Source organism: Hippopotamus amphibius, chromosome 2 (assembly GCF_030028045.1).
Source record: "Hippopotamus amphibius kiboko isolate mHipAmp2 chromosome 2, mHipAmp2.hap2, whole genome shotgun sequence".
Taxonomy (NCBI): Eukaryota; Metazoa; Chordata; class Mammalia; order Artiodactyla; family Hippopotamidae; genus Hippopotamus; species Hippopotamus amphibius.
Genome location: NC_080187.1, coordinates 207,062,759 through 207,075,270, shown reverse-complemented (window position 1 = coordinate 207,075,270; position 12,512 = coordinate 207,062,759). Strand labels below are relative to the sequence as shown.

Genomic DNA, 12,512 nt, shown 5'->3' with positions numbered 1-12,512 from the left:
TCGGCCGGGGTAAAAGTCAAGGAGTACAGGATGTGGTTCACAGTTGGCTCTTCTATTTATTTAGCTGGAGGGCAGCTGTCTCTATTCTCTGATCTTTTGTTTTCCTCACTTAGAAAAAAACATCAGAAACTATCCCACCCCTTGGGATGGTTGTGCAGATGAGTTCAGTTCATCAAACTTTTACTGAGCATCTGATTTTTATGTATTAGACACTGAGCTAGTGCTGGGAGGAAACCGGAGTGGCCTCTCTCTTCAGGGAGCCCACAGCTTGGTGGGGGAGACTACTGTACTGAGTGTTATGGAAAGAAACTTTATGTTTAAAGGACTCTGAAAACTACTAAAGTGCTATAGAATATATGGTAATAATATATCTTTATTATCCAATGTAAGTCGATAGTCTGAGTCCTGGCTCTGGGTATTTCTCTAATAAGAATACTTTTGTAGGGGCTTCCCCAGTGGTCCAGGGGTTAAGAATCCCTGCTTCCACTGCAGGGGGTGTGGGGGTGATCCTTGGTTGGGAAACTAAGATCCCACACACTATGCAGTGCGGCCAAAAAAAACAAAAACCAAAAAACAAACCAAAAAAAAAAAAAAACTTTAGTAGAATTAAGCATTGAGGGACTTACTGAATTTCATTTACCTGGGTATTGACTGAGCTCACCATTTTCCATAAAGACATTTTCATGTTGTGTCCACTAGATGTCTCAATATTTAGCAAGAAAATAGAAAAGCACAGTTTCCACCTGTGTCTTGAATCAGCTGTAATATAAACATCACTTGGGGGACTTCCCTGGTGGTCCAGTGGCTAAGACTCTGTGCTCGCAATGCAGGGGGCCCAAGTTCGACCCCCGGTCAAGGAAATAGGTCCCGCACACCACAACTAAAGATCCCGCACGCTGCAGCAAAGATCGCACATGCCACAATAAGACCCAGCACAGCCAAACAAACAAACAAACAAACAAATATCACTTGGCTAAAATCTCAACTACTTTCTAGCAACCATTGTGTAAAATGCCAGTAAGTGTAGTTGACGCTGTTTGAGAAGGAAAGAAGACTTCTTTGTGGATTCTTTCTCCTTCTCATAACCCATGTACCTGAAACTGCTTTCCTAAAAAGGCCAGGACTAGGAAGACCAAGAAGAAATTCTTCCACCAAGTGAATACTAAGACTCTACAGGCAAGAGCAAGATTAAAAAAAAAAAAGAAAAAAAAAAAGGACCCTACAGGCAGCATCACTGCATCCCCACTGGTTTCTTGGGCTAGTGTTTTATGAGCCAACATCCCAAACTACACCGTTTTATCTGCGTGCCCAGGCAGAAGATGTTCTTCCCTATTCACAGGTGTCAGTCAAAAGAGTCATTTTCACAATACAAACCAGGATCCCATGCATTGTGAATTTCAGGGTTGTAAATGACACACAACTGCTTATCCCAATATTTTCACCTTTGTCGTGCATGACTTTTCTTTAGATGGCCTTTGCCTCTGAGTGACATCAGAGAGAAAGGTACCAGATAACAAACAGGAGACTGAATGCCTTCAAAAAAATCTACTGCAACTTTAAAAGCTCATCTCATCCGGCTTTTGCATGCTACTAATGGAAGTGTAAATGGATATAACCTTTCTGCAATGCAATTTGGCAATATCTTGTCAAGAATATAATATTTTAAAAGTGTGTGTCTGTCAGGATCCCAGAAGGAAAGGGATTTCATCCAGGATGGTTTGAATGAAGAGACTCTAATAAAAGGACTACTTACAGATGGGTAGACCATGTTAAGGGAGTAAACAAGGGATGTTGAGGCATCCAAAGAGGAACAACGTCCCTAGAGATAAAGGGACAAAGAGAGGAAATAATCTCACAGAACTCAGTAAGAACAGGAACGGTGGAGGAGAAACCACCAAGGAAGAGGGGTAGGGCTGGAGGTGGGAAGAGGCAGGCAGCCACTGCCTCAGAGCAGGAAGAGAGTGAGGAGGAGAAACCGCGACTTCTCTCTCTTCTTGCTTCTTGATCTCCTCCTGGTGCCACCCACTGAATGAATCTTAAGGAAGCCAAAGGGCAAGAGATCCTGGACATGCAATCTATAAAGACACAGAGCGGAATGAAGAAAGGCAGAGAAGGGGTGGGAGTAGGAATGGAAAATAACCAGCACAAACCTTTAACTCCATTTCCAAGAATATATCCTAGGGACATAATCAAAGGTGGAAGCAAAGAATCATATGAAAGTATGTTCTTCATAGTTAAGCATAATAGTGAAAAAAAATGAAAACAAGCTAAATTTCCTATAATAGGAGAATAAATAGATATATTACAGTGTATCCACACTTCAGAATAGATGGAGCCATTATATTTTTGAAGAATCTGTGATGATATGCAGAAATGCTTACAATAAAATGTTAATTAAAAAAAAGGACACAACTATATGCATAGTATTAACTCAATTTCCTAAATATCTATATGCAAAAGGAATAACACAACAATGTTTTTTAAAATTTTAAACATTTAAATTTTAATATAAAAAAGTAAATGCTATTTTTAAAGTATAAAATTAAATTTTAAATATGATTTTAATAAAATGTGCTATAATAAAATTTAAAATTATACTTGAAGATGTGTAAAAAAATATATTACTCCCCTCTTCTCTCTGCCTAGAACTCCTAACAATGTTAATAATATTTCTTTTTGATGATGGGACATTTCAATTTTTTCTTCACAACTTCCAATATTTTTCCTTTCCACAATAAGCACCTGATACTTTTGTTAACAGAGAAAAAAGTCAATGCCAAAAAAAGAGAGTTGATCTCATTGAAATGTACTCTACTCAATTTAAAATATTAATAAGGAACACAACAATTGTTTAAGTAAATTAAAACCAGTGACATGAAGGGTGAGCCTCAATCTGTGTTACTTGATACCTGGACAAAAGTGAAAAAAAAATTGTCAATTTCTACATGATTTCAAATATCCAGATATATTCGATGATTTTGATTTTTGACTACATTTTTTACTCTTCACTTGAGTGACAGGCATCATATTAATTCAGCTTTAGTTAGACTCATTCTTATTTTACAACTCTGGAAAATCCAAGAAATTTCTATAACCTAAAAGTTGTTCCTCATATTGAAATAATTGTTCTTTTATATTTTTTTAATTTTTTTTGGCTGTGGCAAGTGGGGATCTTAGCTCCCCAACCAGGGATCAAACCTGTGCCCCCTGCATTGAGAGCGTGGAGTCTTAACCACTGGACTGTCAGGGAAGTCCCTCTCTTTTAAATTTTATAGTTTACTCTTCAGTATCATTTTTAACTATATTTTATTTTTTATCAATTATCAAGTAATACACAAATACATTCTTGTTTTAAAGATCCAAACAATACAAAGAATACAAGTGTTCTTTGGCCACCAGCTCACACCTGGTCTCCTTCCCCTAGGTAACCTGTTTTCATTTTGTCATGTAACTCTCAAGACATTTGCTTATCACTTACATGCATATATATGCATATAGAATATATAGTTTTATTTTCATTTTCTAAGTAAATGATGTTCTATTGTACATATTATTCTGCAACTCATTTTTTTCTCGTGTTGAAGCTCCACTTCATTTTTTGTTTTTTTTTTTTTTTTTTTTTTTTTTTTTTTTCCACTTCATTTTTTAACACTGCTTACACAGTTTGGTTATTCCAGTTTATCTGACTACTTCTGGTTGATAGTCATTTGGGTTGTTTTTAGTTATCTACTATAATCTGACAATTCTGTAGTGAAAAACCTGTGTGTGTCTCTGTGTCTATATGCGAGCATTATTTCTCTAAGGGAGCTAATGAAAAGTGGAATTTCTGGTTTGAAAGGTATGCACACGTATTTTTACTTGATACTATCGACCAGCTTTCCATAAAGGCTTATCGATTTACACTTCCAATAAGAAGATGAAAAGATGCCAAGCCCCACTAATAATCAGGAAAACGCAAATTCAAATAAAATAGGATACCATTTTTACCATTTGGGGTTCACAAATTTAAAAGGATTGATAATGCAAAGTGTGAAGGAGGATAGAGACATGTATCCCCACATAAAATTCTTTTTACAGCCAGCATCCAAACATTAGGGAAGGTTCCTTGGAGACTTATTATTAAAAGTGGTTAGGCTAGACTGCTGTGATAAATAAAGGACATTTCTGCTACAGGATCGTTGATTTTTATATGTGCTAATAGCAGCACTGCCGTTAACACATGTTCACTCAGAGCATTTTTATCTGGTATTATTGTTTTGTAATTACTAATTCCTTTTTTTTTTTTGGGTGCGCCATGCGGTTTGCAGGAGCTTAGTTCCCCAACCAGGGATTGAACCCCCCACTGGATGGCCAGGGAATTCCCTAAAATTACTAATTCCTTAATTTACCAAGTAGATAAGAATTTCTCCACTTCAATAACCACATTTGGTTTATAATTTATAAAGTACTTTCACATTCTCATAGGCTCCTTCAATTGATTTCTGCCTCAGTGACAGTGTGAGGTGTTTTTTCAGATGAGGAAACTGAGGCTCAGAGAAGTTAAATGATTTTTCCAAGGTCAAAGTTATAAGTGGAAAGCCTCAGGTCTTCTGACTCCCAGTTTCATTAGCTTCTCACTTTCTTAATTGCTATTAAAACAAAGTGCAGCTAAAGTCCCTTCTGCCTCTTCCATGGAGCTCAAGGCATCCAAAAGGAACCACAGGGGGCAGCCTGGTGCAGCATAAGACGGAATGGGCTGGAAGCCTGAGAACTGGCTATTTGTTTCTACTACGTTTTCCCCCCAGCTGTGCGACCTTAAGTCATTTAGCCTCATTGGGTCTCAGCGACCCCTTTCAAAAAATAGACATGATGCTCACTCAGTAGTACTGAAGGAAGAGATGATGCCGTGCAGTTCCTTCTAGTTGTGAGATTTTATTTGTCAGATGTAAACTGGGGTTCTTTCTCTGCTCATACATTTTATGAAATACCATTTACTGCAATGGATTTATTTGAAAATATGAACCCACAAAGGAAAAATTTACCATACAATGCTTCCTCTGACTGAAGTCTAAAAATGTTCCCTTATCTTTTTTCTTTCTTTCTTTATATATATATAAAAAAAAAAAAAAAAGCATTATTTGGTAAACCCCTTACCGAAGGCTAGGGAAATCCCCAGGGAAGAACAGCAAATGTTTTCAGGTAGCTGGCTGTGTCTGAAAAGATGTTTTCTGCCTGGAGCTCTTACTACTTGGCATGATTCCAATTCCACCTCCATTTTTTGTTGCCTAATATTACAGATTTTTAAAGTGACTTATTTTCCCATCCTACTTCCAACAGTGTGAAAGCTGTAAACTGAATTGTTCTTTATAGTTCCAACTTCCATAAGGCAAAGATTTTAAGAGCTGGAAGGAGTCTTAAGAGATCACTTGATCCTGTCCTCTATCTTTGAACAGATAAAATAGTTTTCCATTTAACAAAGGAAGCATCCAATGCCCAGAAAGCCTGTGACTTATTCAAGGTTTCACAGCTAGCAAGTCTCCTTGTGCAGTACTTATTCCATTCTTAGTGCATAACAGTATTGGTGATCCTGGCTCTTCCAGAAAAATCACAATGAAAGTCAAAATGAGTAAACCATATGATCATTGGTTGTTTTCATTTTACTGCACATCACAAATTCTTCTATTTCTAACCATATTTTGATGCATTATTTATGAGGGCCATCTGGTCACAAGTTTGCCAAGAAAACTCTAGAATTTTAAAAGTGTGCTTCATTTTTCCAGGAAACACACTGCATAGCTTGGATTTACCCCTAACCTGCTCATCCGTGATTCATGGGGCAAACAAATTTGTTTAACTGCATTCTGTTTTTAAAAAAAAAAACTGATGTATAACTAACACATAATAAAGTGCACAAATCTTACATATAAACTAAAAACATTCTTACACGTGCATATACCATAGAGAGAATTACCAGCACCTCTGAACACCCCCTGTGCCCCGTACTAGTCACCACCCTCCAAGGGTAACCACTATTTTAACTTCTATTACCAGAAATTAGTTTTGAAGTTTGAAAAATTCTGGATTTGAACTTCATGGAATCATACAGCATGGACTGTTTTGTGTCTGCTTTCTCTCATTCAACATTATGTCCGTGAGATTGTTAACTACATTCTAAAAAGGCAATCCACTTTCTGGCTCAGTTCTTCAGGGAATCTCTCAAAATTAGGTACATGATATACTAGCTGTATGTTAACATACCAGCTGTATATATACCTATATATGTATATAATGCAGTTGAGAAAAGGACATTTTTAATGACTGGACTAGAAAAATCTATACTGCTCGTGTCACTTTCTACTCTGGCATATCAATTTCCCTCTGCTTTTAAATGGGCCCTGCTTTTAAATGAGCTCTGCTCTATCCAAGTATTCTCTTTTCTTCTCCCATTAATGGATAAATAACTTATACAATTTTCTTTACTTATTCACATCCAGCATTCCCCATCAGTGCTCCACAATCATTGGTCTAAAAGTTGGAAGTGGCCTCAAGCTATCATCTGACACAAACCTCGCTCATTAGCAAGAAAAGCAGTATCATTCCCTTTTTTCAGATTTAGCAGATAGTAACTGAGTACATACAATCTTCAACGAACTTTTCTAGGTTTTATGGGGGGACTACAAAAAAAAATAGCAGGCTTAAGCCCTATCTTCACGAACTTCCCGCCTACCAGAAGCAGTGTAGTATAGATATCTGCATAAAAGATCATAATATAAGCTATAAAGTGTTAAATGACACCATTGAGTTAAAGAGAAAAAAAACATTGTGCGAGATCATAAAGAAATGTAACTTCTAGCTGGGGTGGTGTCAGGGAGGCTTGGTAGGGGAGTATTTGTATTAAGAAGTAGGATGACATAGCTAGGTAGGTTTTGTCATGCAGTGATGGAGGAAGATATTTTATTTTTAAACAAATTTTTATTTACTTATTTACTTATTGGCTGCATTGGGTCTTTGTTGCTGCGCACAGGCTTTCTCTAGTTGCGGAGAGCAGGGGCTACTCTTCATTGTGGTGCGTAGGCTTCTCATTGCAGTGGTTTCTTATGTTGCGGAGCATGGGCTCCAGGTGCACGGGCTTCAGCAGTTGCAGTGCATGGGCTCCGTAGTAGTTGTGGCTCGAAGGCTCTAGAGCACAGGCTCAGTAGTTGTGGCGCACAGGCTTAGTTGCTCCAAGGCATGTGGGATCTTCCTGGACCAGGGATCGAACCTGTGTCCCCTGAATTGGCAGGCAGATTCTTAACCACTGTGCCACCAGGGAAACCCCAGAAGATATTTTAGATACATGACTGTAAGGACAAGGACACTAAATTGGGAAATCATGCAGCATGTACAGGAAGCTGCAATGCAGTTCGACCCAAGAGTATGGCAAGTGATAAAGAAACAGAATTACCCAAGGCTACAGCACTACGGGGCCTTAGAATGAGGACTGAATCTCAGCAATCTTCCTTCTTTAGTGTTCTTCCCATAATTTGATCAAATCAACATTTTAGCCACTGCATGCTTTCCTTACAACTAACTGCCCATTATATATTTTCCATTAATTAATTGATTTAACAAACATTTATTGAATATCTACTACATGCCAGACACAAATGGACTCTGTGGTCTTCAAGGCTGATTTGGTGTGTTATAAAATAACTTTTTCCAAATGGGGAGTCTGGCTAATATAATATTTGGCTAAGATAAATTTCCTTTCCTTTTAATTGCTAGAATTTTATTGAGTTATGCTTCAGAGCAAATACTATAAATAACAGAGAGAATTAAATAAACCACAAAAAAGGATCTCTGTATCATGTTTTTTCTACATGACATCAATACACTGAGTCTTAGCATTGACTACATACGTGTTTTTTCCATAACTGCTTTCACTTAGGTTTGAGCAAGGGGTAATACAGGAGGACCTGAAACCTCCCATTCTTGAGCGAAAGCTTAAAAACATTCCATATAATCTAGTACAAGACTCACTTCCTTTTAACTTATCAACCACCAAAAGACATTTCCCCTTTGTACTTGTTATGTTTAATGTAACTATGGAGACGCAACACTTTCTATGCAACTGATACACATGATTCCGGTTTAATGTACTCATTTTCTGAGAAACATGAAAGAAAAAATTGTGGTCACTATTAAACCTTTGAGCTACTTTGGTATTTCAGTGTAAATCTAATACATGTGTTAGTAAAATTCATGAAGGAATAGTTAAGTACTAGGGACTGTGGATTCTTTATAATTCCAATGAACTGTTCCTAATTAAAGGTTTGGTGCCAGGAAAAAAAAAGTTGGGGGGTAATTATTATTTGAACAAATTAGGCTATCAGATATTTCTATAAATTGTAGAGTATATAAAGTTGAGTTTTGAGAGTTACATTTCCAGGTCTATAGCAGGCTAGACATTTAAACTGCCCTTCCTAGTGGAAACTTTTTTTTTTTTTGGCCATGTACGCAGCTTGGGGATCTTAGTTTCCAGACCAGGTATTGAACCTGGGCCCCAGCAGTGAAAGAGTCAAGTCCTAACCATTGGACTGCCAAGGAATTCCCTGCGAACAATTTAAAAAGCTGAATTAAAAAAAAAAAATCCTAAACCTCTTAAAAGCACTGAAACATGGACTAGAAAGCTAGGAATTATAAACTCAAAAGAGAAGTGAAGTAGGAAATCAGACAGGTATATGGACAACACTGTCCAGGTATAGAACACCAGGAGGTACCATTTGCTTCCTGCTCACCAAAATGATGCCCCTGGAGTTGCTGAATCCTATGTCCTGAGATCACTTTTGCCATAAAGGCATTTGCTCAAGCTGGTGAAGTTCAGCTTTGGCTTCAATGGGGTGTGGAGTGGGGGGGTGGGACAGAAGGTAAAGCCTAGGCCTTGGAGAATCCTATAGGAGACCTCTCTCCCAATAAAGCTTGAACCCTTTAGGTAGGGATGGGAAAAACCTACACACTCAGTCATCCTCAGATGACTACAAGAAAAATTCCTGTGGTGTTAAGCTGAACCAAGGACCAAAAAATTCTGTCCCTGAAAAATTGTAACTTCATGATATAGCCAAAAGAGGTCCAAGAAAAGCCATCACTACAAGTTGAGTAGGCCCCGGTGTATGAAAAAAACAAATGCAAATCTTCTCTGGAGGAATATACTTCAATAAAAACAAATGATTTTCTAAGGAATATGAGCAGCTTAGAGTAACGAACAGTAAGCACCCCAAGACTTAAGTTACTATTGAGTGAGGACCAGCAGAAACAATATCCAAGAGAAACAACAGAAAACTCTCTCAAAGAATTCAGATATTTGAATTATGAAACACAGAAGGTAAAATAACTATGTTTTATTTTTTGAAGAAATAAAAAAGTGGAGAACAGCTATTCAAAATAAGAAACTATAGAATATAGCCTGGTAGATTTTTCTTTTTTTTTTTTTTTTTTTTTGTGTACACATTTAGTTTTATTGTAACAAAGCAACTTGTACACTTTTAACGTTTAAAACTGAGCATCATCTTTCCTTTCCAGTGAAACAAAAAGAAAAATTTAAAAATAAACAGGAACAAAATTACAATAGAGAATGTCAATTGCAAATAAGATCCTACAGGTTCTGCTGATTCTCCCATCGAGTGGCAGGGCTCAAGTCATCATTAGGAGAGAATTTTATTTTAAAAGTGTCATCTTAAACTGCAAGGATGTCCGTTAAACATCACAATTAAACATGCCAAAGGAGAAGCCATGTTGTCAAAATGCCCACTTAACCCACCCAAACATCTCAAACCCACCCTTTGCTGACCTTCTATAACCCCATTTTTTTAAGTTTTTTTTTCTTTTTTTAAACAAGAGAAAGTAGACAGATACATGTTGGTAAATGCTAACTGTCCATATTCACATAGAGACACAGTGTAATCTCTGAGCCCAATATACAGAGAAAGGAGGAAAAAAGCTAGAATTCTATGCACTACTACACAGGGGCCTAGCACCCTCCAGCTTCCAGCAGAGCTAAGGGAGCAGAAGGTTTTTCTTTTTTCCCACAGAGCATGGTGGTGTTGATTCCATAAAGTTTTTGTTGAGACAGGAAGGGATAAAAATGAATTTGGAACAGAAAGGGGTAGAGATTCTTTTCCCACTCAATTCTGCTCAAGGTATTTCCCCCCAAAATAGGTTGTGAACCATGGTATAAAGAGAAAAGAGACCTCAAAAACAGGGCGACTGAGCACAAGAGGAGGGAAAAAAAAAGACAAAAAAAAAGACAAAAAAAAAAAAAAAAAAAAGACTGCAACTTGCTCCCAGGGACTGGAGAAAATTAAAAAAGGAAGGTTGGAATCCATCAGTGTTCCATTAGTCATCTTCTCCTTCATCTTCCTCTCCTTCCTCCCCCTCATCATCATCTTCATCTTCTTCACCTTCATCCTCATCCCCTTCTTCATCAATATCTTCCAGTCCTTCTTCCTCTTCATCATCATCATCATCTTCTTCTCCTTCCCCTTCCTCATCATCCATGTCCGGAACCAAGTAGTACTGTAATGGATTTGGCCAAATATCATCTTTGATGACCTCTCCTAACTCATCTGCACCTGCATCAGAATGATCAGTAAACCAGGTGAAGAAGCTTTCTGGTTCCTCATGCTGTCTCTTCCTGCTGGCTTTATTCTGTGTTTGACTTGAACGTTTCGTCAAATCCTTTCCGGATTTCCATTTGATTTCAGTGGACTTTGAAGATGGATCACCACTCTCATTCAGATGAAATTCTTTGGCGAGAACTTTATTTTCGAAGTAAGGGTTTTCATCAAAATAAAAATCTATTCTGTAACCTGATTTAATATCTTCAAATTCTGTCACTTCAACTCTTGTCAAATAATGCAGCGCCTCTTCATCCTCCTCCCCAAGCAGTGCAGACACTTGTGGATGGTTAACAAATGTTGTTACCCAAAAATTTGGGATTTTGGCGATCAATTCCGACCTCTTCTGAAAATATGGTTGGCGGAGTTTGTTATATTTCTGTTCTACTTTCAAAATCTCCTCACTGGCTTGTTCATTAAGTCTGTCTATTTCATTTTGTACTTCATCAATATGTTCAATTGCTTCTTGCTGTTCTTTTTCTTCCTTCGGCAAGCTCGGAGAAGCAGACGTTGCCTCTGACCCGGAGGCAGGAGCCAGTCTCGGTTTCTTCGGTTTCTTCGCTTGGGGTGGAAGTGTAGACTGGTGTTTGGGGGCCATGCTCGGAGAAAAGCCAAAAATCCACACAGGGGAAGAAGTTCGTACTTGGAGCTCTGAGAACTCTAGATTTTTCAAAAATAGAATTTCTAGAAATGAAAAACACAGTAACTGCAATCAATAACACAACAGACAGGTTTAACAGCAAATTAGACACGGGTGAAGAGAAAATTAATAAACCAAATGATGTGACTATGATAACAGAAATTGTCCAGCATACTCCAAAGAGAAACAGAAGAAAGGAAACTTGAAAGAGTAGTTAATAGATATAGAAGATAAATAAGATATTGTGACATACATCCATTTAATCGGAGTTCTGGAAAGAAAGAGAAGATGCTGCAGAGGCAATATTTGAAAAGACAATAGCTAAGAATCTTCTTGGACCAATCTGTTTCAAAACACAGTTTAAGAAGCCAACTAAATTCCTAGCGGAATTAAAAACAAAACAAGACTTCCCTGGTGGAACAGTGGTTAAGAATCTACCTGCCAATGCAGGGGACACGGGTTCAATCCCTGGTCCAGGAAGATCCCACATGCCGCGGAGCAACTAAGCCTGTGCACCGCAACTACTGAGCCTGTGCTCTAGGGCCTGCAAGCCAAAACTCCTGAGCCCACATGCCACAACTACTGAAGCCTGTGTGCTCTGCAACAAGAGAAGCCACTGCACTGAGAAGCTCGTGCACCACAGTGAAGAGTAGCCCCCTCTCGCCACAACTAGAGAAAGACCATGCGCAGCAACGAAGACCCAGCACGGCCAAAATAAATAAACAAACAAATAAGTAAATACAAACAAAATTAATTTTTTAAAAAATTTCACTTTAACAGAACATAGTAAAACAGCAGAATACCAAAGACAAAGAGACCACTTCAGAAGCAGACTTCTAAATCCGTTCAGGAGAAAAAAATGACTGCTAACTTAGAATTTTGCCCCCTCTCCCCAAAATATCCTTCAAATAGAAGGTGAAAAAAAAAGACATTTTTAGACAAGCTAAGTGAGTTTGCTTCCATAATGTTCATAAAAGGAAATTCTAAAGAATGTACTTAAGACAGAAAGTGATCTCAGATGAAAGGTTTAAAAAATAAGAATGAATGAAGAGCAAAGAAAATGGTAAAAATGGGTAAGGCTAAACAAATCTTGATTGTATAGAACAAGAATAATGTTTTCTGGGGTTAAAAAAAGATTTAAAATACAACAGTAACATAAAACTTGGAGGGAAGTATATGGAATTAAAGCATGTAAAGTGCTTGCTGCCTGGGAGAAGGGTAAACTTTGATAGGTATGTATG

At 37.7% G+C, this 12,512-nt stretch overlaps 1 protein-coding gene across 1 annotated transcript; it reads right to left on the bottom strand.

Moving 5' to 3' along the window:
* Positions 1-9,433: 9,433 nt before the first annotated feature.
* Positions 9,434-11,300, bottom strand: LOC130845853 (protein SET). The gene has a single exon (XM_057723643.1). It carries the CDS (start codon positions 11,227-11,229, stop codon positions 10,351-10,353), a length of 879 nt encoding a protein of 292 aa, XP_057579626.1. The 5' UTR covers positions 11,230-11,300; the 3' UTR covers positions 9,434-10,350.
* Between the last annotated feature and the right edge of the window lie 1,212 nt (positions 11,301-12,512).

Bases quoted from the DNA above. Each gene is read 5' to 3' on its own strand.
- LOC130845853 (XM_057723643.1), bottom strand. From the start codon at position 11,229: ATGGCCCCCAAACACCAGTCTACACTTCCACCCCAAGCGAAGAAACCG.